The sequence below is a fragment of the Cyprinodon variegatus genome, unplaced genomic scaffold (genome assembly GCF_000732505.1).
Source record: "Cyprinodon variegatus isolate N-32 unplaced genomic scaffold, C_variegatus-1.0 Scaffold71, whole genome shotgun sequence".
Classification (NCBI taxonomy): Eukaryota; Metazoa; Chordata; class Actinopteri; order Cyprinodontiformes; family Cyprinodontidae; genus Cyprinodon; species Cyprinodon variegatus.
Window position 1 is genome coordinate 606,544 of NW_015150524.1, and position 25,356 is coordinate 631,899.

The following is a 25,356-nucleotide window of genomic DNA, read 5'->3' on the forward strand; positions in this document are numbered from 1 at the left end:
TATATATATATACATATACATACATATACATAAGTCATGGGAACTTGTTGATGGCATTAAGATTATTTCTAAGAGCATTAAAAAAGCATTAAATAAGAGTTACTCATTCAAGTATAAACCCTGGATAAGGAGCTTCTGATATCATCTCTGGTTCAAAAGTGACTTAACACAAGAAAAGCAGAGAGCTGTAGCTGCTGCTGTGGGGTTTATGGTAACCGCCACTAAACTTTAATGGGCGTTGCTTCATAATGTGTTGAGGGCTTCGGTCATCCATGTTGCCTGTGTATGTTTTATGCTCGAATGCAGGAATCATCTGTAGTGGCTGACTTTTCCCTCTTAGATGGTGCAGGTGACTGTCTGCTGGACAGCCATCAAATCAGCTGTCATTATTTTTTTAGAGTAACGGGCAGTTTCTTAATTTAAAAACGTGTTTAATGGTCATATCCACAATTTAAATCCGTTCTTTTATTAGTTATAATTCATAATTATGAAAATGTACATAAAAAAACACTTGAAATGTCATATTTTGTGTTAGTAGAATCTATATATATATTTCTCCAGTAGGATACGACAGCCTGTGTTTAAATTTAAGGAAGTAGAAGATGGGGAGCATAATGTTACAGGGCGGCTGTATTTCCCCCCATCCGCTTAGAGGGGATTTAGTATTTTGATGGTTTTGTTACTGTTGTTTTTTTGCGCTCTAACCCAGTTTCCTCCCTGTTTCCTCAGCCGTCCTCTGACTTCCAAGTGGTCGGCGGGTCCAGGTCGAGGTGAGTCAAACAGCCTCACAGAGCAGCCTCAGTCAAAACCCAAACTTATGTTCAGATTTCTCTCACACACACACATACACACACACACACACACACACAGGTAGAGTGAGGCAAATATCAGCTCCTTCAAAATCCTTTCACATCATTTTCATCTCCATCATCTTGCGTCCAGCTGAAAGCGCTCGCCTCCACATGTGGTTTTCTATTATTACACAGTTGGACTCATACACTGTGCTGTATGTCTACTGGTGTTTCTGTATGCTGTGGTGTATGTGTGGTACAGTGCCTGCATGTGTTTGTGATGTTTTTTGTTTTTTTTGTTTGTTTTTTTTTGTATATCCCGTCACCCCCCATCCCGTTATTTCTCCCATCAACACCCACCCTGCTCCTGCCGTCTCATCAGTCTCTGCCAGTACGAGGGGCGGGGCTTCGTCAGTGTCCCTGCAGCGTTCCCGCAGCGATGTGGATGTGAACGCAGCAGCGGTTGCTAAATACCGGAACGTCGGACAAACCAGGGGAGCGAACCGTCTGCCCCCCGGCTCCTACTCCTCTCTGGGTAAGGGCTTTGTCAGGAAAGTTAGATGACTGATCAGACAGTGCAGGCTTTGGTCAGCACACGCTTAGCAGGAAATGATGCAGAAGGATGAAATCTCAATCTAAGGAGGCTTTTAGATCACTACAGGGGGTAGGTAGGTTGTTAATCAGATAAAATCCATTAAAGCTCAGGGATGAAGCCGCTCACTCTCACTGTTCGGTGCTTAAACCGCCTTTCCTCTTCTCTCCACCTGCCCGCTCACCTGTTGATGTTCAGTGCATGTTCTGTAGACCAACATTATCCTCCTGTGTTACTTTTCTTTGTTTCAAACTGTATGCCTGCACTGTTTGATTAAACCTCTTCACACTTAGTTGCATTACAACTACAATATGTAATCTGTTTTAATGTCATAAACCAGCGTAAACTCTCTGTCTGTGGAGTGAAAGATAAGGGACCTGATTTTAAAAAGGTTGAAGTATTCGAAAAGTTTGTCATGCATTTGCATTAATATAATCAATAATATATCTGTAAACAGCATTATGGAGACCAAGAAACACAACAGGACAGTTTGGGGAAGGTTTAAGCAGAGCTGGGGGATAAATGAATATCCCCAGTTTTAACATCAACGAAAGGGTATGGAATAACTGCAGACCTACCAAAACATGGCCGCCCACCTTGGCAAGACTTGGCAAGGAGTGCATTAAACAAAGAAGCAGACAATAGTAGCTAAGCTGTAGCAGAGAATTGCAACTTCTGGTGCCTAAAAATAATTAGGCACCAGATAATAATCAGTAGTTCACACTAAAAATCCTCCCGTAATGCAAGAGCTGTAAATTGAGCTTATGTGAAAATTGGGCTGTAAGAGGTCCAGTTCAACACAAAACAACTATGCAATGATCCTTTAATAAATCCTCCTTGTCATTCACATGGTGTTGGCAGCATCATGCTGTGGGGATGCATTCTTTAGCTCTAAGCTTCTAAGGGGATAAATGGTGGCGCTAAATACAGGGCAGGTTACAGTAGAGGTTTCATGTTCCTGCAGGATCCTAAACACAACCAGGGCTAGAAATAAATGCTTTGGTGTTATGGTCTGTCACCATGCCAGACCTGAAACCACAAGGACATATTTAGCAGGCTTGGCTCTTTCTAATCATCACGTAACCAGTAAGACTGAGCTTGGGCTAAATTACAAAGAGGAATGAGCATAGATATCAGTTTCTATATCAGCTTTTTTTATTTACAGTCACACATTTGGAAAAAAAACATTGATCTCTTTTCTTCCATTCCACAGTCTCTAGTTTGTCTTGGTCTGTCACAAAAGAAAGGTTTGCTGTTGTAACGGACATCTGCACCATGCTTTCTTTGATCAAATGGTCTTTTACTAATGAACTTTGTGTTCCTCTCTTTCTTTTTCCTCTATCTGCCTTTTTTTCTGACCTCAATTGGTTTTTTTCCCACTTGTTTTCACATCCTTTGTTTTTGTTCTTTCAATTCTTAATCTTTTATGTTTGTATCGATATATTTTTCCTCTATTTTTCTCTTCGTCTCTCTTTGCTACTTAAGATGATGCCTCTGATAAAACGGATGGTAAGATCATCTCACTCTGCCTCATTCGGCCTTCCCCTTCAATCATTTCATCCCAACCCATTTAAACTAGCTTGCCCACAGCGCCCTCTGCTGTTCATCTTGTATACATGGCAGCTATCTTCCGCTTTTGATATTTAACCTATAAGAGAAATCTAACCCCTTAATAGTTGCATCAAACGGCACCAGTCAGTCCTTTCTATTTTTATTGGGACAGGCAGGATGTGTCGTGACACCATATGACGTCTTATACGTACAGCAGAGAAGGTGGAACCATAGATTTACAATCTGCTCCCACTGGCAGGTGCCTCTTTGATGGTGTTTTAGGGACGATTTAGCAGGAAGCCCCAGTTAAATTAACTGCTTATTTCTACTTTTGTTCGTAGAGATCCAATTTTATTTTTTTCTCCTTTTTTCATAGTGTAAAAATGAATAATAAATAGTAACTGCTTAAGCTGGTGTCGTAGTTCTTCTCTCTTACATAACTAATATAGCTAAAGGGGAATCTCTCAGAATCCTGAAAATTAATTTTCTGCTATTAACAATAAAAATAATTGGCAACACTTTCATAATGGTGTGTTTTAAGGTTATTTACTGATTAAATCATCCTCATATGTTGCAGTAGTTTGTAGCTTTTCAATCAGTTTCAGGTCATTTTTTTATCTGCAGCTCAATCATCCTTGCTATATGCATCTGCCGCTAGCTAAATGAGAATGTTTAAATGTGTACATTTCAGCTGTTGCTTCTTGCTTTGGGTTTTGTTCTGCTGCAGGCAGTGTTTTATAGAAATAAATGGTTGCTTTCCTTTCTTACAAGCAGGCCGAGCTCGCACAAAGCAGCCCTTGACGACCGCCAGCAGCGTGTCGAGCCAGGTGGACTCTAGAGGGCGCAGCCGCACTAAGATGGTCTCCCAGTCCCAGCGTAAGTTCTTTTCCATCCCATTCAGTTTAAAGCCCAATGTGAGTGAAGCTATCTGTGACGTTACAGAGGTGATGAAGTGTGAGGAATATGCCGTGTTTCCTTCCCTCTAAGGCTCCGATTGTGTAGTTTCACAGTCTGTTGCCGTCATGGTTACGATAAGCCCCTTGTATATGTTCTTGTGCCTTCAGGTTCCGACGAATCCGATTGCACACCAGGTATTCTATCTGTTTGTCAGAGTGTGCTTGTCTTTGTGTCCCACAGTGGGGATTGGTGGCCCACCCGCTACTGCTTTCATTCTGATCCAGGCGTTTCATACAAAGCAGAGTGTTTGTATTTCCCTCTGCATGCGGTGTCTCATCACTGATGTTGGTGTGGTTAACATGTAGTTTTTCTGCAGCATTAGCGTGGATTTAAGAAGACTACCTTAGCACTGGGAAAGCATTAATCTCTTAAGCATTTTTGCTATTTTGTCCAGTTTCAACTAGGGAACTGAGTGGATTTTAGGTGAAAGACAAGAGATGTTCAAATTGTTAGCTAGAAATTAAAAAATGATCAGTTTGAAAGTACTTGCTGGTAGACAGGACTCATTCTGATCTATAAAACAAGGTTTGAAGGTTTTTCTCTGATGTGAGAGAGAATTGAATGTCCTTGTTGTGACAGGTTGTCCAAACATGCACTGCTTCTTCCCAGTCAACCATCTGCAGCTGGTTCATTCTGTCTCTGCTCTTGTTTTCCCTTGAACTTATTTGACTAACATGCTGAAGCTTCTCTAACATTGCTGCTTTGAAACACAGGGATGCGCTTCCATTAAGCTCTGCTTCCATAACGCTTCTGCATTAACCCATAATTCATCTGGTTTAACTTGCTCTTCCTTGGCCTCCCTCTTTAACCCCCTCCCCTCTACCAATGGGCTTAATGTATCAGGATCTCAGTCTGCTAACCCTGTTGGTGGTAAGGCTACAGCACTGCTTCTTTTTCTTTTCTAAACTCTAGTCCGTTTGGTTTCCTTTGCTTCCCTTTTTTTTACTCACACTCACATGATAGACTGCTTTAATTTTTCTGCACTGCTGTTAAGGCATGCTGGGATATGTAGTTGCAAATTAAGTTAATGTTATTGCTTTCAAAAGCCTTAATATTTGCACCCACTTCTGTTTAGAACGGCTAACGATTTATTTATTTATTTTTACATTTTTTTTCTCTCATATCATTGTCTTTTAGTATAAATAAATTACTAAAAACACAATCAAGTAACCTGATGAAATAGTAGGAAATGTGACATCTGAGCTTGTATGCACATAGTTTTGTCTTTAATATGTGTAGGTTGTGTGTTTGTTGGTGTTTATTAGCACTAATTTGAATCACTGTTGTGTGTGTTTGTGTGGATTTAGATCAGTTTCTGTGTTTCACACAGATAGCCTGTTGTGTGCTTCCATTATCAGAGTTTACTATGAGATTAAAGACCAAACACTGGCACCTTAGACCCTCACCTGTTTGTCTCACGGGTTGTAGTACAGCGAGTCGAGTTAAACACTGTGTGGGCTGAGCACTCGGAGACTGGATCCCCAGGGGAAAGAGGATATTGGATTGTAACATAACCGTTATCATAGGGTTTTTAAAGTCTTCAGTTTCATTATATCTTTGGAGTATATTGAATTTGAATGTAATGGGATGATTTAAGAAGTGTAACATTTCTGATGTATTTTTATTCAGACGAAGGATTTTGCGATCATTTCTTATCTCATTGTTAACTTAATGTAGCTCTGCTAACCCCAGGAATCCTCTTTCCAATCACGTTAAACACTGTTGTTATCTAAAAGTATTCATGGAAGCTTTTATATTTATAAGACACAATATCCTGTGCACCTACTGGCACCTGTTGTAAAGATGTGTGAAAAGCCTTAAAATGACTGTAGCTTTCATGGCACATGAGTAATCTCCTGTAAACTTTGAAGAACGCAAAATCATTTTTGACATTTTGGAAGGGTGGAGCTTTGACAGAGGGATGTTTTCCCTGCTCACCTGTACTGTGTTTCTCTGTAGCTTTTCTGTCAGGACTTAAAAGGGGACTTATTTTGCAAAATGTTTTTTTTTTTTTTTTTTCCATGTCTTTGTCCTTTCGTTTTGGTCACTTTTGGTCATAGAAAAAGCCCAAGCACCAACAAAAAAACCTAAAACAATCCAAGATTTTTGAGAAAATGAGCCGGTTAGAAAACAAACCTGCTGAATATTGCATCACAAACGGAGGGCACTGCTCCTCATGTACTGACCAGAGCTGAGCCTATCCCCTCACCTACCTACCCATGCAAAGTAAAACTGTAAAATATAACTGATTACATTTAGTGGTGTGCCACTAGCTCAGCCACCGATCATAATCGGCCGATTTACATCAAAAAGTGTGATGGATGATCACCGATCGCTGTCCTTTGTCACGGATCGGAGCAGCCTGTAGAGCCCCCTGCCTGCAGAGCATCTCCCTCTTTCCTTCACACTGCTGAGCGCCGCAGCAAATCCTGAACACCAGTATTTAAGAATACTGTGAAGTTTGCATCTAGCAATGGAAAGATTCCTCAGCGGTGAAGCACGCAAAATGCATCAATTCACAGCATAAGTGACATTTAAAAAAAAGCAGATCACAGAGGATGATAAGATATCAAGAGTCAAGTAAACCAACACACAATGCCACTCCCATTAGCATCATGGTCAGAAAAAAATAACCTTTAAAAATGATTGAATAATCGGTCGGTTCCAGCAGTGAAATAATTTGGTTCCACCGACTGCTCTCACTACATAGCACCTTTCAGCTCCATCAGAGAGTGGACGCCCACAGCAAAGGTCTCCTTAAAGCTGCTGGATAGATCTAAAAAAAAAAAAGAAGTTTTTTTTTTGCTTTAGCTGTGTCTAACATGACGCTGATAATCTGTGGGAGAAAAAAATCAAACTCCTCCACTTCTTCTCTGTATATGGAAGAAAATCAGTCAGAAGGAATAGGTTCCTTACCATTCAGGAACTGCTTGCTGTTTATTTTCTGCTTGTCCAGCAAGCTCCGCTTCTTCAGCACATGGGTCGAAGACCTGCAGTCGTATTTGTTGATTGTTTGTTTAATAATAATAATAATAATAATTGAACTTTATTGATCTCACATTGGAGAAATTTACCTCTGCATTTAACCCATCCCCTTGGGGAGCAGGGGGCTGCCATCGTGGGGCACCCGGGGAGCAGTGTGGGGTTAAGGGTCTTGCTCAGAGTCCCAGAGTAGCAGTCTGTGGAAGTGGAGCTTGAACTCAGAACCTCAGCATTCCAAGCTCTATGCCCCAACCACTAGGCCGCCATTCCTCCAATATAGATATAGATCCAACATTCTTGCATCTATATTGTGAGTCTAAATGTGTAAATATTGAGTTGGGTAATGTTCAGAGCTACAGCCTATTTATATAAACATGATAAAGCCCTCAGAGGGATTTTAGTGCAAGGAAACTAATTAAGATGTTTTTTTATTGGCAGCAGACCTAAATGTTTATTAAGAAGTACCGTATCGTAAGTCCCCTTTAAGTTAAGGTAATGAGAGTGCATTTATTTTCTGTGCTGATTTCTTTGTGTTTAGTGAATATTATCTTACAGAAATTTCCAGTTCACAGCTTAAAATAAGAGAAACTGGCCCACAGCATAACACATCCTACACCTTACTGTTCATTCTTTTTAGCCCCAGACCTTCTTGAAGTGGTCTCCTTCCACTAGAGGGAACAGATCCTGTCTAAGTTCCACTAGCAATTAATCAACAAAATTACGTATTTTTTTTCTGACAAAATTCCAAAATAACCTTTTGTCTTAACAATTGGATGTAAAAATTAACATTGGAGATTTTCTTTTTTCAATCATCCCTGCTTACACCGATTTATTTTAAGTGTTTTTTACACATCTTTACCTCTGATGACAATGAGTGCAGAGAAGCTGTTGTTTACATTTACAATATTGAAAGTGGGATAGCTTTTATAAAGCCTACCACTGAATGGACAGAGCTCTGACTTGCCTCTCTTCTCTCTCTGCCCTCCTTCCCTCTCTTGAAGCTGGCAGTCGGAGTGGCTCTCCTGGTCGCGTGCTGACCACCACAGCTTTGAGCACCATGAGCTCAGGGCCTCACAGGGTGCTGGCCGGAGCCGCAGGGGACGGTCACAGACGCAGCCGCATCCCCCGCAGCCAGGGCTGCTCTAGGGACTCTTCGCCCACTCGGCTCTCTGTCGGTGAGTCTGACATGTTTATGCTGTTTTCTGTGACAGTTTACTGACGGGATTAGATATGAAGCTCAACTCGTTGTTTTAGTCCGCTCAGTCTCATTTTCTCCTCCTTCCCTTGCTTCCTCTGTCTTCTAGCTCCTTCTAGCTTTAGTTCAAACTACAACGGTGCCAGCAGAGGAGGTAAGGCTCTACTTCTGATCAGACCCTCCTAACCAATCTATGCACATCTTGAATCATCCAGCATCCCAGTCCGCTGGCTCAGCTTCATAGACCTCCTCTCTCTAATTACTCTGGCTTCATGGCTGTTTGTTGTGGTGATGGGCGCCACATAGCCAGATGACCATACCTTATGGACATCCTTCCTCCTGTTCATACTAATCACCAGCATTAGTGGCTGTTTGATAAGCGCTCACAGGATCATCCTAGGTTGGATTGCCCAGGGATGGCGCAGTACATGCTGAGGACAAGCAAAACAGTGAGCAGAGAAGATCCTCTCACCCACTTGCTTTCATTGCTAAATCCACCTTGAATGCCACTTTCGTTTCTTTGTTTTCTCCTAATCTTTGTGTTTAATGAGGGGAAAAGAGATCCGTTCTCTGAATGTCTGACCGCCGGCCTCTGCAGGCTTTTTGCTTCTTAGAAATGCATCTCATCTTTATTCTCCCATCAACTCTGGTTGAGCTTTTCTCCTGAAGAAAAGCCTCCCCCACAGCATGATGCTGCCGCAGCCATGGCGCATCATGAGGCTCTAGAGTGCAGCCCAGCATAATGTGTTTTAACAGCATCAACTGTTTGATCGCCACGTCTGCAGTTTCTGAATTGATGCAATAGTTTAAAAATTGAACCTTTGCTTTTACATCATCCTACAATAATTCGTAATTTTTTTAAATTAAGATATTTAAGTTTGGTTAAACAGAAGGAAATGTTTAAAGTGGTGTTAATCTCAGTCTTTTGAGATGGAGATGATATCGTTGAGATGCTTTCTAAGGACCAGTCAGTCTGGCTCATGGTTTCTTGGTATCTTTGTCTCATTTTCTCTTATCTTAATTCGGGTATTTCTATACTCTTTCCCTTTTTCTGTTTGGATTTCTCTCTTTGTCAATATTTTTTGTCTTCTTTAAACCACTTTCCTCCCTTCCACTTTCTCTTCCGCTGCTCTCCTGTCCTGTCCTTGGATGTACGGTTGGGTGGCCTTAGCTCGAGGCAGTCGTATCCCTCGGCCCAGTATGAGTCAGGGCTGCAGCAGGGAGGCCAGCAGGGAGAGCAGCCGGGACACCAGCCCCGTACGCTCCTTCACACCTCTTGGTGAGTAGCAGTAGCAGCCAGCTGTCACGAAAGAAGGCGCATGGAGGAGTAAGACGAGCAAGTCTTCAGACATGGCAGCATCTTTAGCTCATAGCCTGAGTTCTTAGCCTGTACATAGGGAGCACTGTAAAAGTCTTCCTACGCCTTAAACTTTTTCACATTGTGAAGAAAATCTGTCATGTATTTCTGGGGGAGATTTTATGTGATTAAGCGAAAAAAGTAGGGTTTTTAATTCAGGAGAGTTGGTGAAAGATATACAGGTTTTCAAAAATTTCCTTCTGTTTTGCAATAAGAAAATGTCTGCCGTAGAGTTTGGTATCCGTTGAAATTTCAAAAAAAGATTCAATTTTAATTCTCAAACTTTAGAATCGAATATTTTAGTTTCAATCCCATCAGACCTCAAACTGGATTACTGTTATTTAAAAAAAAAACACTTTATACTGGTACTTGAATTACATGAGTGTAGTTAAGCAACATATTGATACTAGCATTATATTAACATTCATCAGCAAATAATAAAGTAATAGTAGTTATAGGAGGCTATAAGGGCTAAACTTTTTCCTTTATTTTTGAAACAGTTGTGTAAAGTTTTTTTTGGTAATCCCGTCCCTAATCTTCCGTGAATTTGTATTCAGCCCTGGATGGATGGAAGCTCAGAGAGTCAGATGGATGGATTGATGGTGGGATTACTGGTCATTCATTGAGCTGCATTTATCTTTCCATCATATTGCTAAAGAATGATAAGGCTGGGCAATGTGGCCTCAAATTTTTCTCACAATTTTTGTGGTTCTATCTTGATATCAATCAAATTTACAATAAAACACTATTAATTCATTCTTTGAAGTAGAGGTAACTTTATAGCGATGACTACGTGCTACAGCAACCATAGCTCTATGATTACAAATATTGCTCAGGGCCAAAGAAATACAGATTTAAAATAGGCTTCTTTAAGACTCCAGTTAAATAAAAAATTTTTTAAAAAGGGCGATTTATAACAGTAGATGTATTAACCACATTTACTCCTACTCTTTGAATTTGCCAGTGCCCCAATGGAAAAAATATGAAAGAAAAAGAAGAGAGATATTAAAAAAAAAAAAATCAAAATCATCCATTTTTTATTATTTAAATCATTACTATAACTTTATCGTTTAGGCGATAAATCTATAATCTATTTCTATAATAAATACAAATTCATCATGATAATTATAAAGGATGCGAAAAATTCCCACGCCTACAGCATGATGCTGCGTTTCCATCTTAGTCCACTCTGGAAACGTCTTCCGGAAGCAAATGTCAGCCCTTAAGGATCCTCTGCGTTACTTGTAGCAAATTTTTCCTCTCATGGATTTTTTGCAGCCAATTAAAGTTTCTTTCCTTTACTGTTTTATACATGTCAGAATCTCCCACCTAAGCTGTAGCTCTCTGCAGCTCCTGAGTTACCATGAGCCTTTTGGCTGCTTCTGATTGATGCCCGTCAGTGTAGGATGAATGCCAGCCATGTCTTGATGGGTTTGCAGCAGTTTCCTGCTCTGTCGATTTTAATTGGTTATAACTTCAAACTGCTACACCACTGCTGTCTTCCTGATGCCTTTTGCTCACTAACACTCACTAATAAACCTTCACAATGAACGGTTGACTCCATTTACAGTTGTTTGACTTCTTAAAGCCAGCTGCTGCAGATTTTATATTTGAGTCTTGAAAAAAATCACCAACTAGATGCAGACTTTCCATTATGTTGGAGTTCCACATACAATCTTCCATAAATAAACATTCAAAATGTGAGAAAGTTTAGGCCGTATGAATAACTTTGCAGAACTTTGTTTTGTAGTTTAAATGTAATGGTTTAAAGGTAGAGTAAAGCAGGAGAACAGACGTGTTTATGTTTAGCTGCCTTTCCTTCTTTGTTCACATGCTGCACTAAGTGTGACGTTCCTGCCTGGTTCTTACTTGTTTGCTTGAGTGGCTGTTAAACTCTGTGTGTGTGTTTTAATCTTGGTTACAGCCACTAGGAGCTACTCCCGCTCCACCGGAGCACTCCACACACCTGACGCTTTTGGGGCTGCAGGTGAAGGCTGAGTACATCTATTTCTTTGCCCTTCATCCCCCCACCTTCTTGGCCACTCGCTATTTTTCTTTTTATGTTTCTTTTACTCATACTTTTCTTTGTCATTGATCTTTATTTTTCATTGTTATTATTATTTTTGAATGTTTTGCTCTAGGATGTTGAACCCCTCCAGTGGAATCGCATGCTTCCGCCCGTTCAGTTTCCAGTTTAATAACCGTTTTTTTCCAGTTTTGTTCATTCCTTTCTTTTTCTTTAGCTTTGACCCCTGTCTGCAGGAGCACCAACATGCATTCTTGTCCTTTTAAGTCATCCTTTCTCCTCCAGTGACAAGTCCAATGTCGTCTAACAAGTCATCGCATTAACCTACAGGACTGACTCTCAGGATGATGATGAGTGTGATGTTGTGTGGATGTTGGTGTTGATGAGAAAAAGAATCATTTGTGGATCCGTAATTGAAGACAGAGAGCAGAGAGGTTTATTAACTTGCCATGTACACGTTTTTAATAGATCTTCCCTCCTTTCTCTTTAACTGTTTCTCGATCTGCAGGATCGGGTTATGGCATCAGTCATTCCAGCCGTCTTTCTTCCTCAGTCAGTGCCATGAAGGTCCTCAACACTGGCTCGGATGTAGAAGAGGCACTCGCAGATGCGCTGGTACGTACGGTACATCCGCAAATGTGAAAATGAAGCCAATTCCTTCAACACAGTGATAAATGAGACGGCTCACATTTCTCTGGGTGCATGTCTGCATGTTCACTAATCCCTGCTTTTACCTCTGTTTAATGCTATCAGCTGTTGGGAGACATGCGATCTAAGGTCAGGTTGTCCTCCTGGATCATAACAGTGTGTTGTTTTGTTTCGTTTGTCTCTTAGATGTGCTTGCATTCTCCTTCAGGATTAGTTTGTGTGTATATATATATTTTTTTGCCGTTTGAGATTTAAATTTTTATCCCTCTACATTCACTCTTTCTTTCGTGCAGAAGAAGCCAGCACGGCGGCGGTATGAGAACTACAGCATGTATTCTGATGACGACGCCAACAGCGACGCATCCAGCGCCTGCTCCGAGAGGTCCTACAGCTCGAGGAACGGAGGAGCCATCCCCACCTACATGAGGCAAACTGAAGATGTGGCTGAGGTCAGCAGTAGGAGAAGAATGATTTTAGCCTTAGACCAGCTGGAAAATGCAAATAGTTGTGAATTGGAATTAAAATACTAGTAAAATATAAAAATTCATGTTTGCTCTAACTGAATGTTGAACAAACAGGTTATGAAGACCAAGGAAAACACCAAGCAGATCAGGAAGAATATTAGATTATCAAACAATACCCAAAGCTTCTCATGGAGGATTGTTTAATGCATCGTCTGCAAATACTGAGGTTGGACAAATTTAACAAAGACAGTGATACCCACCTAAAAGGCCAGTAACTTCAGAGTAGCTGCAGAGGTCTGCAGCTCATGTGGAAGAATCTCTTGCTGGTCAGTTTTACAAAACTCTGAATAATGGAGGATGCTTCTCAAAAGAAACCCTCAAAAGGTCCACGTATCGGACATTTACTATAGGTGGTCACATAAGACCAAAAATGAACTTATTCGTCTACATTGTGACTATAACAACGTGCATGGTTTTTTTTGTTTTTGTTTTTTTAATGTACACAAAATTTTGACAATTTTCTGCTCATTTGGATAGGCAAATTTTCGGAAATGCGGTTTTTCGGTTTAATAAGAAATACAATAAAAATTGCACAGGAATAACGTTCACACAGAAAACACTATGGCAGAGGTAAAAACATGATATATATCCATATATCAGTCACGACTATTGGGCCCCATCATCGTCCAACTACTCCTCATCTTTTTACAAGGCATAAAGGTCTAGAAGCAGATCATGTGACTTGTGGGATGCAGAAAAATGTTTTGCCATTGCCGTATATAATTTGATATAATAATTTGGATTTTTTTTTCTTCAAAATTGCAGTGTTTCCATTAAGGAGATTTATTTCCATAGTTACAAATTGTGCAATATGAAGGTTAATGGAGGAACAGCTCCAGTGAAAGAAAAAAAGTTCATTCTGCATCCTTTTTCTTTGTTATAAAAAGGAAAAAACAGTAAAAACACTAATATTCTTTTCCTTCCACCTCACAATAACTCATTACTTTGTGTTAGTCTATCTCAGGGCTCTGCAACCAATGGCGCCGAAACCATAAGTGGATCTTTAGATGACAAACAACAGCTCTTCATCACTTTGCATAAAATATTGAACAGCCAGCTAATTTAAGCAATAGAAATACTAACAAATGCATGCTTTAGCATTTTCTTCACTGACTAATTTTATTGAATTAGTTAAATAGTTAATAGTTAAAATCTTTTTTTTTTTATCATTTTTCTACCAACAACTTGCAATGGATATGTCTTAAATAGAATTTATCTTATGAACAAAAGGTTTTATAAAATCTCTTATGAAGGTTACAGATGGTGGTTCTGATGCAACAAATGGGAAAACATAATTAAATCCCTTTCCAGATGGCAGAACAAATTTAGCTATGGTATCAATGAAGTTAAACTTTTATAGACAGATCTCAGCCTAGTTTAATGTGGTTTCCAGGTGCTGAACCGCTGCGCCAGTGCCAACTGGTCTGAGAGGAAGGAAGGACTTTTAGGCCTACAAGCGCTGCTCAAGAACCAGCGCACACTCAGGTCAGCTGGAGAACGCACACATATGTGTTTTTAAAGATGAACTCAAGAAGGATCTGGATGTCAATCTTATTTATTTATCTTTTCTCTCACTAATAGTCGGGTTGAGCTGAAGAGGTTGTGTGAAATCTTCACCAGGATGTTTGCAGATCCTCACAGTAAGGTACGAATCTGTGCATGACCCAGACATAAAAAATACACTCATCACACTATAAAGCTCATTATTCATCCACTTCATTTTTTCTGTCGGCCTCAGTTAACTTTGTTTATCCCACCATCCCCCACTGTACCGGATTCTGCCAAATCCCAAGCAGAGTTGTACTTCTGTCAGCGTGCACACACTCACTCCAGCAATCACACTAGACACCGATCTGGAAACCTAAAAAATGGGATAAACAGGAGAAAATGTGTTTACAGCAGTGGATGTACTCCAAGCATAGACACTGGCATGCAGACTGTTTCCTAACAGCATGCCGTGCCTGATTTGGTTGGATTTTTTTTTTTTTTCTGCCGTGTGACCTGAAACTCTCCGCCGTCCTGTTGGGATTGCTCTGTTCAGCACCCCACCCCCCACCCCACCACCCAAAAGTTTGCCCTCTTATAATCCTGACTGCATATAAAATTCAATCACACACACACACACACACTCCAATATTTGGGCTGCCAGCTCTTCTTCTCTGACTAACCAGCTCTGGTTCGCCCCCTCCCTTCCCTCTAACACTGCCACCTTCCTTTCGGGGCTTTGAGTGCTCCATTGCCTCACGCTTCCCTTCCACTCGTTTGACGTTTTGACGATTTGATGAATTTCAGCGAGACTCCGGCAGGGTGTACGGCACGGCAGAATCCGGTATAAGCTCAGCCTCCTTCAAGGTACCGCATCTCATCATGGGTGTCTCTCCTACCTCCCTGCTCCTACATCTCCCCCCTCTTTTTTTATTTATTTTATTTTCTACCTGTCATGTCATATGTTTCATATCTTCCTGTTTATTAAAGTGCACAAAACGTTTCCTCAGATGTGATATAGTTTCAAAGACGTTTTTCTTTTTCTTTGACAAAATGAGATCAAATCTGGTTAGGATGCTAACAGATGTGTGTTTCTGTCTCCCTTATGCCACCCCCCCCACCCTGGAACTCTCTGTAGAGAGTAAGTTTGGCCAGTCAGTGTTGCTGTTTTTATCTAACAAAGTGGAGATCTGCTTCATTAATCTGATTGGTGATCGGTAATCAAGGTTAACATCCACTAACCCGCCTAAACACTCACTGTCCGGTTGAAATCATCTACGAGCACAACAAGATGGTTGCCTCGGTTACCGCTTAACCTAACTGGATCTAATTGTCATCAAGTAGACAGCTCATTGCATCTGTTTTTTAATGAGATAACTGATGTTGTTTTGGGTGATTATGTTGAATCGTTGATTGGGAATGAAGATGATCTGCTGCAGTAATGGATAAGCACTAACTCCAACATGGGAACTAATGCTGTTTTTACGCCATCCCAGCTGTGATTAATCTGTATGCATGCGCCTGTGTGTATCAGTGCATGAACTCGCTTTTTTTTGAATGGCTAAATGCAGGGCAAATTAACCTTTACGCTGTATGTTGGTGTGTGTTAAGGTGTTCAGTATGTTCCTGGAAACCCTGGTGGACTTCATCCTGGTCCATAAGGAAGACCTGCAGGACTGGTTGTTTGTCCTGCTCACACAGCTGCTGAAAAAGATGGGAGCAGACCTGCTGGGCTCTGTTCAAGCCAAAGTTCAGAGAGCTCTGGACATCACGAGGTAGAGCCATTAGGTCACATGCAGGCCCACACTGGAGCCCAAGATGAAAGACTGATTAATTAATGAACTACAGTGCTGCTCAAAAGTTTTATTAAGAGTTTTAAAATAAATAGAAAATATAGCAAAGACATTGAGAAGGTTGGAATTAATCATTGGTATTTGAAATATTTTATTTAAATGTTCTGCGTTCTTCTTTTTGGAGCCTTTTAAAGTCAAATATAGGCACATATATGATGATTCAAGGCAAAGCCTTCTCCTCTGTGTGGGTTCTGTCCACTTCCTGATGTCACCATTATCCCGCCTCCTCTAAAGGCTGAACAAAGTCCAACTTATCTAGTGGCCAAAAAACAGATTTTAATGACTAAACTATAGCTAAAAAGAAAAATTCCAGTTACTGTGCAGATTAGCTAAAAAGTTAACCACTTCTTCTCAGAGCCAGAATAATTAGGGTTCTACCTTACATCACCCATCCCGGGTCAGAGAAAGGGGCCGTTTGTTTCAAGTGTGGGCACAGAGCGGTGAAGGTTGGTGCTTGCTGGAGGGGGCGGGTATTGACAGCTCTACGTAGGCCTGTGACAGCCACTGGTTTTCCAGGACAGGAAGGGGCTGGTAGGGCCACATTGGGTGTGATTCTGATAAAGGAAGAGCATAATAACAGGTAAAAGCTCAAAAAAGTATATTTGGCAAGATGTAAGACCTGTAAACTTTGATTTTATCACATAATCCTCTATCTGCAGCAATTATGACCCTGTAGACCTCCTAGTTGTCAATTTGTTGAGCTTATCTTACCCCATACTACCTGAACTACCTCCCACAGGTTGGATTGACTTGATTTGCACTTCTTACCCACCTTATAGCTAAGCTCCTTCCACAACAGCTCTTTAGGTTTAAGATCTGGTGCCCATGCTGCCCACTCCATCCTAGACAGCATATCAATTAAATTCAATTTCATTATATACACCAAAGCATCATGTTTCCTCCATCGTGCGTGACATAAGGCTTCAAACGCTCCTCCAGCATCTTTTCGTTTGAACTGGGTCTCATAAATGTCCTTTATCATCAGAGCAGCTCAATGCTCCATAAAACCTTTTTCAACCTTCCTCTGTGCAGCGCTTGGTTCTTCAGCCCATCTTTATCTGCATCCTGGATTTTATTCCATCTTTAATCAGAGCAACAGTTTTCAGCTGGGTTGACAAGCCTGTGTGAGATTTTTATTCTTTAAGCCTGATCAACGTGGCCATTGAAAGGCAGCAGTAAAGATTGCTGGAAAACAGCCATTTCCTGCAATACCAGCCGTTTACCAGATTAACAATGTCTAGATTGTATTTCTAAATAAATTCATCCTATTTTATTTCAGGAAAATTTAGCTTTTTATCAAAGGAAATGAACATTTCTAAGTGACCCCAAACGTTTGAGCAGTAATGTAATTTTATTTAGAACAGTAGAGGTTTAAAGAGTGCCTGGAACAACATCACAGTTGCGCCCTAATGCCAATAAATGGATCATGGTTACTTTAAATAAAAAACAAAAGTGTAGAGATGCTAAAAAAACACACAGGGATTAAAGATCTGTTTAATTATTTTGACATTTTAAATTTCATAATAAGTCTAACAAAATGTTATCAACTGATGGTTATTTTTTTCTGTTGGGTTTATTTATCTGCTCTCTTTTGTGAATTCAGGTTCATTTATTTGTTTTTTTTCTCTTTTCCAGGGAGTCTTTTCCGAATGACCTCCAGTTCACGATACTTATGAGGTTCACGGTGGACCAGACCCAGACGCCCAGCCTCAAGGTACTGAAGGTTTAGGATAATGTGTGCTGGAGTGTTTGAGTGGACGGGGAGCATGCACATGAGGCTGTAAAAGATTGGCCATGGTCACTGCTTGGATTAACAGAACTCAGTAGCTGCCCATCACTCTGGCTGTGCGTCCCAAAACCCTCAATCCTGGACTGTGATTGGACGACGACGCCTTTTTAGAAACCCATCCAGTTTCCACCTCCGTGTCCCTGTCCTTCCTTATTCCACCCACCCATCCCTCTGCTCCTTTTCTCTTTTTTACTTCATCTCCTACCTTTCTAATCTGCTTCATCCCCTTAACTCCTGGCTTGGGGATTCCCCTCCTGCACTGCACAATATTTTTATAGTTAATTCTATGGGGCAGAAGACATGGTTATAAATTCAGCTGGATGCCTGGAGGAATTCCGCATTGCCCAACATGTAGGCTTCGTCTCTGATTGGCTAGCAGAGATGACCAGAGGGTTTATTTACAAGTTGGAGAAGTTTAGAGTTTAGTGCAACAATAAATAGCAGTATGGGAAAATAATATTTCTGTTTTGGGGTTTTATTCTCAATTTCTTTAATCCTGTAGAAATATCTACTATAGTTTTATTGTAGTTTTTCTTATTTATATGTTAAAAACATGGTAAAAAGGGCACATAAAGCTGGAAATTGATTCATTACACCAAAGAAAATCAAAAGTATTCAGGAACTTACTTGATTGGTGTATTTTTTTTAACATGATTTGCAACATCAAAAATTTAAGCTCATAGAGTCCTAGTCCCAACCTCCCATTCCTCCCTCTGCTCCTGCCATACTCCCTTCCATCCTCTGTCTCCCTCTGCCCTCCCCTGTCCCCGTTCCCCTGTCTCCCCGTTGATTGACGCGGTGCTTTTCCTCTCTCTCTCCGAAGCCTGTACGGAGCTCGTGTTGCGGGCGAGGCAGGGGAGGGTCCGGGGTAAAATTGTTTCCCCCCAGAGCGCGGCGCCACGCTTGCTCTCTAGACGAGCAAGCCGCAGCCTGGAGCCAGTCCTCCCAGGTCAGTGCGCTCCGGGGGGAGCAATTATGTGGCGCGCACGGCGCTGCTTAGTGGTTTGGAGGAAGTTCTGGCCCTTGACATGCAGTTGTAGAGACGGATGAAATGAGGGTAGGAGTGAGTTGTGACGTGTGCAGTGAATGTCGACATTTATTATTTCCTCATCGGACATCAGGTCTAAAGCTGATATTTCTCCATCCGTTGCAAAGCATGAACATGGATTCTGTTTATTTTAATCTTTTCACATGAATTTTTTAAATAATTTTTTTAATTTTCAGACCACTAAAGGATCCTTTCTGGATTTATATTCTCTCTGAACAGCGCTGCTCATATTCATGTGTGGTTGTAATGTTATCTCTGTGTAAATTCAGGCTACTTTAAGCCACCCTTTTGGTGATCTATGTAAACGTGTGTTTGTTTCGCAGGTGAAAGTGGCCATCCTAAAGTACATCGAGACGCTGACGCTGCAGATGGAAGCCCCGGACTTTGTGAACTCCAGTGAGACCCGACTCGCCGTTTCTCGCATCATCACCTGGACGACTGAACCTAAGAGCTCAGACGTCAGAAAGGTAGCGTCCATCACCCACGCGGTGACTTCATGCTTGTGGAAGGACTGTATTCACCAAGTCTGAAAGTACAGATTGAGGGGATTCTTTGTTTTAGTTTTCAAATGTTTTGCTACAAAAGTCACTTTTGAGGGCTGTTATTATTTCTATAAATATTTCTTCTCTCAGCAAAATTATCAGAATCCCTTTAAGTTTTGGAAACGTATTTAGGCTGCATAGAGTATTACCATGCTCACTGGACTGCAATAAATTGCTGCAAACTACACTGCTAAAAAAAATAAAAGAAACATAAACAATGCAATATGACTTCAATAAAATCAAACTTCAATTAAATCAAACTGTCCACTTAGGAAGCAGTGCTGATATTCAAATTCAAACAGGTGGAAATTATGGGCAATTAGCAAGACGCACTGGGTATAGTAGTGGTTCTGCTGGTGGGGACCACAGACCACTTTTCAGTACCTGTGCTTTCTGCCTGATTTTTTGTTCCATTTTGAATGTTGGTGGTATTTCACACTCATAGTAGCATAAGAAGAACTCTAAAACCCACACAGATGGCTCAGGTAGTGCAGCTCATCCAGGATGGCGCATCAATGCGAGCTGTTGCAAGAAGGTTTGCTATGTCTGTCAGCGTAGAGTGCAAAGGCTGGAGCTGCTACCAGGTGACAGGCTAATACACCAGGAGACGTAGAGGAGGCAGTAGGAAGGTAAAAACCCAGCAGTAGGACCGCTTCCTCTGCCTTTGTGCAAGGAGGAACAGGAGGAGCACTGCCAGAGGCCTGCAAAATGACCCCCATCAGGCCACGAATGTGCATGTGTCTACACACATGGTTAGAAATCAACTCTGTGAGGATGGTATGAAGGCTTGACGTGCCCAAAGGGGGGTTGTGCTCACAGCCTAACAGCTTGCAGGACACTTGGCATTTACCAAAGAACACCAGGATTGGCAGATTCACCACTGGTGCTCTTTGCTCTTCACAGTTCAAAGCAGGTTCACACTGAGTACATGTGACAGAGTCTGGAGAGCAATCCGCTGCCTGAAACATCCTTCAGCATGACCCATTTGGCAGTGGGTTAGTAATAGTGTAGGGTGGCACATCTTTGAAAGGCCACACAGCCTTCCTTCTGCTTGTCAGATGTAGCATGACTATCACTAGGTACCAAGATGAGATCCTCAGACCCGTTGTGAGACAATATGTGTGTTTGGCCCTGGGTTCCTCCTAATGCAGGACAATGATGGACCTCATGTGGCTGCAGTGTATCAGCAGTTCCTGTAACATGAAGGCATTGAAGCTGTGGATTGGCCCACCCGTTCCTCAGACCTGAATCCAGCTGAGCACATCTGCATCATCCAGGAGTTGGTGGATGCTTTAGTCCAGGTTTGGAAGGAGATCCCTAAGAAGACCATCCACCACCTCATCAGGAGCACGTCTAGGTGTTGTAGGGAGATCATACAGGCACTTGAATGCAACAAAAAATACTGAGCCTCATTTTGACCTGTTTTAATGACATTACATCAAAGTTGGATCAGACTGTAGCGTTTTTCCTCTTTTAATTTTGTACGACTCCAAATCCAAGCCTCTGTTGGTCAATACATTTGATTTCAATTGATGATTTTTGTGTGATTTTGTTGTCAGCACATCCAGCTTTGTTCAGAACAAAGTGTTAAATCAAAATATTATTTTAGTCTTCCTTTTATTTTTTTGAGCATTATATTTAAAAATGATGCATCAGGCTCTTTTTACGTGTAACATATTTGGTGCTTATTGCAGGACAGAAATATCGAAGGTTAAAGTTAGATAAAAAAGGACTGCAACTAAGTAGTTGAATTCATGAAACAATTTCTAGAAAAAAAATTATTTTAATCAAATATTTTTTGTCTACAAAAGCTAAATAAACAAACTTTTATCCAACAAGTTTCCCATGAGCTCAAAGTAACAAGAAATTCATACTTTACCTTTTGATGTATTGTAAGTCTTGACATTATCATGATATTTACCAGTATAAACCACATCCCATGTGTTTCTGCATCATTTAGCTCAGTTTACAGGCACACATTTAGAATAATTTTATAAAAGCTTTGTGTGATAGACTAATACATAGCAGCAACCTCTTTTGTTTCAGGTAAGGCAACAAGTGTTTTGATGTATGTCTCTACCCATTTATCACTTCTATATCTTTTGTTTCTCCTTAAACTGCATAAAAGCTCAAAAAGTGTATTCAGATTGGTTGGAGATCATTTATGAAGTCTTTGCACAGACTTGCGTTGTATTTAGCTCTAGATTTTGATCAAAGATCCTTTTTAAAAAGCATTCCCACAGCATTATGCTACCACTACCATCTTTCATTGTGGGCATGGTCTCTTGAGGGTGATGTGCAGTGTTATTATTAGTGATGCTTTTCTTATTTTTGTTTTAAATGTGTGCCATACGTTTTGTTTTTCCATCAAAAGCATTTCTAATAGAATACACTGAAATTTCCAGTTTTAAGTCTTCAAAAAACAGGAAAGGTTAAAGGTATATTACTACTTTTTCTGGACCTGTTGCTCTCCCTAAGACGTCTTATTGTCCTTGGATTAGAATATTTTATTTATTTTTTTTCTTACATGTGTTTGCATCTCCACAGGCAGCACAGGCGGTTCTGATCTCCCTGTTCCAGCTCAACACTCCAGAGTTCACCAAGCTGCTGGCAGCTCTTCCCAAAACCTTCCAGGATGGAGCCACCAAGTTGCTCCATAATCATCTAAAAAACACAGGCAATACAGCCCAGGTGAGCTTACAGGCAACACCATTTGGACCGTCAAACACTTTTGGAGGTTCTACCTTTGTAAATCGATATACTGTCGCCCCTTTTCATGGGCTGCTCAGTTTGCAGACTCTTTCTTTAATGTTTTTTTTTTTTTTTTTCAGTAGAAGTGCAAACGTTAAAGTCCACCAACCATTGTGTCTTGATTAAAGAGCATTCAAGGCAACAATTTATCCCTGGAGCCAAATGCATATATGTTTGCGTTACCTACAGAAGAAAATTGAAATAAAATCGTAATCACCAGCCCCAATGTGTTTTCATTTTAGACACGACTCCAGGTTTTAAATTTATTATCAGAAAACCGCTGACATTTGGGGTTAGTAGTCCTTTAATGTTCCTTCTTATCGGTCTCATCATGGCCAAGGGACAAAAATCCTCAGAAAGATCTAAATATTAACTCCTTTAGGCAAACTGGAGCAGCTCCGATAGCTGCGTCTCTCCTCTCATACCTGTACAGAAAAGAAAGCTGTGCATGATTCTTTGTGTTCTGGCTAACCTGCAATCCAGATATTTTTATTACAATGGATTATTACATTCTTAAAGTGTTCATTCTTGCATCTACAATAATAAAAACTTGATTTTATTTTTTCATATACATTTTTTACTGCATTGCACTTTATTAGCTGTATTTTTCAAATTAATTTCTGTAGTTGGACTGTTTGCACACAAGAGGGCAGTGTAGTGCCAATACGAGCAGTTACCTGAGCTAGAGAAGCCAGAGAATTGTGAATTCACAAACTATCAAACTATTTGTATAATTCAAACTGACTTCAGTTATCAACCTGGCTAATGTCAGGTTAGTCACCCCGTCCTCAGAAAGGTTTGATTTAAAAGCAGACAGATTTTGTTTGGTTCAACAACCAGATGCTTTTGGTGGATTTCTTTTACTTGCTTTTTTAGCAAAATATTACAAGGAATACACATTTATTTCTTTGATTTTTCTTTTTTGTTCTTTATGCATAAATATATGAAACATAAAGATGTACAGTTAAAATCTTAATTAAATATTCCATAGCATTTTTTGTTTATAAAATGTTTTTTGCTGTAACATTGGAATTTAATTGATGTAATGGTGTTTTGTTTTGTAGCTAACAACCCATAACTTGTTTAAAAAATAAAAAAATAAAATTCCATTTGCATGTTTCCAAGCAATACAAGGACTTGTCTCTATAAAGACTCAAACTCACTGCGGATTCAGATATTTGAAATGAGAAAGCTTCCTAGAGAGTTAGCGAAACATCTTAAAATCTTGGAAACTAAGTCCAGTCGATTGTTTTTTAAACTTTTACGGAATGAATATGACCTGGATGACCTTGAATCTTCAGCATAAAATGACAAAACTGAGTGGAGTTGCCCAGCAGTCCTTTTTGGTGTCGTTCTTTGCTTAGTTAAAGGAATAGTACACCCAAAACATGATTAGCCTTCATTTTCTACTCACCCCCATGCTGAACAACACTCTGGAGTACTTTTTTCATATCTCAAATGCATCTGGAGATCTGGGAGGCTTCTTGCTGTCTGCTGACATTTAAATAATGGAGGTCTATGGTGACCGAGACAGAAAGGTCCATAAAAGTCCACAAAAACGTGTCAATATTCCTCCATACTGCTCGTCCAATGTATTCCAAGTGTCCTGAGTGGGTAGCGTCCAGAATTTACTCGAAACGAATTCATTTAGAATGTTTTTAGAGCATAAACAGTAGTGTATAGGATTTCCTGAAAGCGCGCACATGCGCGTTCACGACGCTACGGAAGCCGGCAGACCAAACCAGATGAAAGTGCGCATTCAGCGTCTGCTCTGCCGATAATGCAAGCGTAGAAGAAGAAATGTGCTGTTTACCTGTGCAAAGAAAGAAACAACGAAAGAAAAATGTCTGAGGACTTCAGTGTTGAGGAAGAGCATGAGTTCTTTGCCGAGCTGAATGCGCTGGTTTGGTCTGCCGGCTTCCGTAGCTTCGTGAACGCGCATGTGCGCGCTTTCAGGAAATCCAATACACTACTGTTTATGCTCTAAAAACATTCTAAATGACTTCGTTTGGAGTAAATTCTGGATGCTACCCACTCAGGACACTTGGAATACATTGGACGAGCAGTATGGAGGAATATTGACACGTTTTTGTGGACTTTTATGGACCTTTCTGTCTCGGGCACCTTAGACCTCCATTATTTGAATGTCAGCAGACAGCAAGAAGCCTCCCAGATCTCCAGATGCATTTGAGATATCAAAAAAGTACTCCAGAGTGTTGTTCAGCATGGGGGTGAGTAGAAAATGAAGGCTAATCATGTTTTGGGTGTACTATTCCTTTAATGCAGATGGGGGGGAAAAAAATGTTGTCTATAAAAATTATTTTTCAAGTATTTTTTGTTTGCTGTACTTTTCACTCATCTTTCTTTAATGTGTTTATGTTGTATGATTATAGTGAGCAAACTGAAAGTTAGTCCATGGAAACCTATTCCTCTGTGTTAAGTTGTCCATGAAAAAGCTTCATCTTCATCTTTACGTTTCCATTTTATTTCACCTTTTCAGGCACAAATGGGCAGCCCGCTGACACGCCATACCCCACGATCTCCAGCCAGCTGGTCCAGTCCCATCACCTCACCAACCAACACTTCGCAAAACCCCCCCTCACCAAGGTAACACAGATTTTAGTTGCTTTAATACAAAATGTGCTATAAGCTTAATGTCTTGGGCAGGAGGACATAATCTAAAAACGACCTTTAGTTGCACATTGATCTCAACTAAAGCACCGTGGCTGGAATAATGGCTAAGACAATAAAAACTGCAAAAACTTGTCAATCCCAGCGCATTTGATTATGACCCGGAAAACCTGAACACGGAGGAGGACATCTACAGCTCCCTGAAAGGCGTCACTGAGGCCATCCAAAACTTCAGCGTTCGCAGCCAGGAGGACATGAATGAGCCTGTCCAGCGGCGGGATGGAGACGAGGTGAGCCGATAGAACAAGCGGGTTGTAATGATGGAGCTGCGTGTTTAAAGCCTGCAGGGTCTCTTAGTCCAGCTGATCGAGATGGGTTAAAGACATCAGATCTGATCTGCATTCATTAATGAAGGTAATGCTTAAATGTTGTTTCAGCTGGTAAGATCAAAAGTGTAAGGCCGTTTAAAAACAAAGAGAAAGTTGATGTTTTGGTTTAGACGTCAGAAATACAGCTGAACTATTGTTGTCGTGGCAAAAACATCTTCTGAGTGTCAGATGGGTTAAAATAACCAGGGGCTCTTTGAAGACCTGTCAGGCAGGCGGTTGTGAAACTGTCTTTTCCTAGATTTAAC

The 25,356-nt window shown here is 40.7% G+C and overlaps 1 protein-coding gene across 31 annotated transcripts in view; it reads left to right on the plus strand.

Annotated features, from left to right (window-relative positions):
• clasp2 (cytoplasmic linker associated protein 2) overlaps positions 1–25,356 on the plus strand; it is a 68,522-nt gene that overhangs the window by 35,910 nt on the left and 7,256 nt on the right. For 5 of the 31 annotated variants that reach the window (XM_015372311.1, XM_015372338.1, XM_015372340.1 and 2 more), the window contains 22 exons: positions 730–770; positions 1,174–1,326; positions 3,706–3,810; positions 3,999–4,025; positions 4,735–4,761; positions 7,875–8,048; positions 8,178–8,222; positions 9,240–9,347; positions 11,350–11,412; positions 11,960–12,066; positions 12,205–12,228; positions 12,393–12,548; positions 14,017–14,108; positions 14,205–14,268; positions 14,916–14,975; positions 15,247–15,249; positions 15,720–15,883; positions 17,597–17,675; positions 19,122–19,265; positions 21,888–22,031; positions 24,592–24,698; positions 24,868–25,012. In XM_015372311.1, the coding sequence (XP_015227797.1) occupies positions 730–770; positions 1,174–1,326; positions 3,706–3,810; positions 3,999–4,025; positions 4,735–4,761; positions 7,875–8,048; positions 8,178–8,222; positions 9,240–9,347; positions 11,350–11,412; positions 11,960–12,066; positions 12,205–12,228; positions 12,393–12,548; positions 14,017–14,108; positions 14,205–14,268; positions 14,916–14,975; positions 15,247–15,249; positions 15,720–15,883; positions 17,597–17,675; positions 19,122–19,265; positions 21,888–22,031; positions 24,592–24,698; positions 24,868–25,012 (2,032 nt within the window). Of the gene's footprint in view, positions 1–729; positions 771–1,173; positions 1,327–2,868; positions 2,893–3,705; positions 3,811–3,998; positions 4,026–4,734; positions 4,762–7,874; positions 8,049–8,177; positions 8,223–9,239; positions 9,348–11,349; positions 11,413–11,959; positions 12,067–12,204; positions 12,229–12,392; positions 12,549–14,016; positions 14,109–14,204; positions 14,269–14,915; positions 14,976–15,246; positions 15,250–15,719; positions 15,884–17,596; positions 17,676–19,121; positions 19,266–21,887; positions 22,032–24,591; positions 24,699–24,867; positions 25,013–25,356 lie in introns of all 31 variants that reach the window. The other 26 variants (XM_015372314.1, XM_015372312.1, XM_015372327.1 and 23 more) reach the window with 26 other exon arrangements.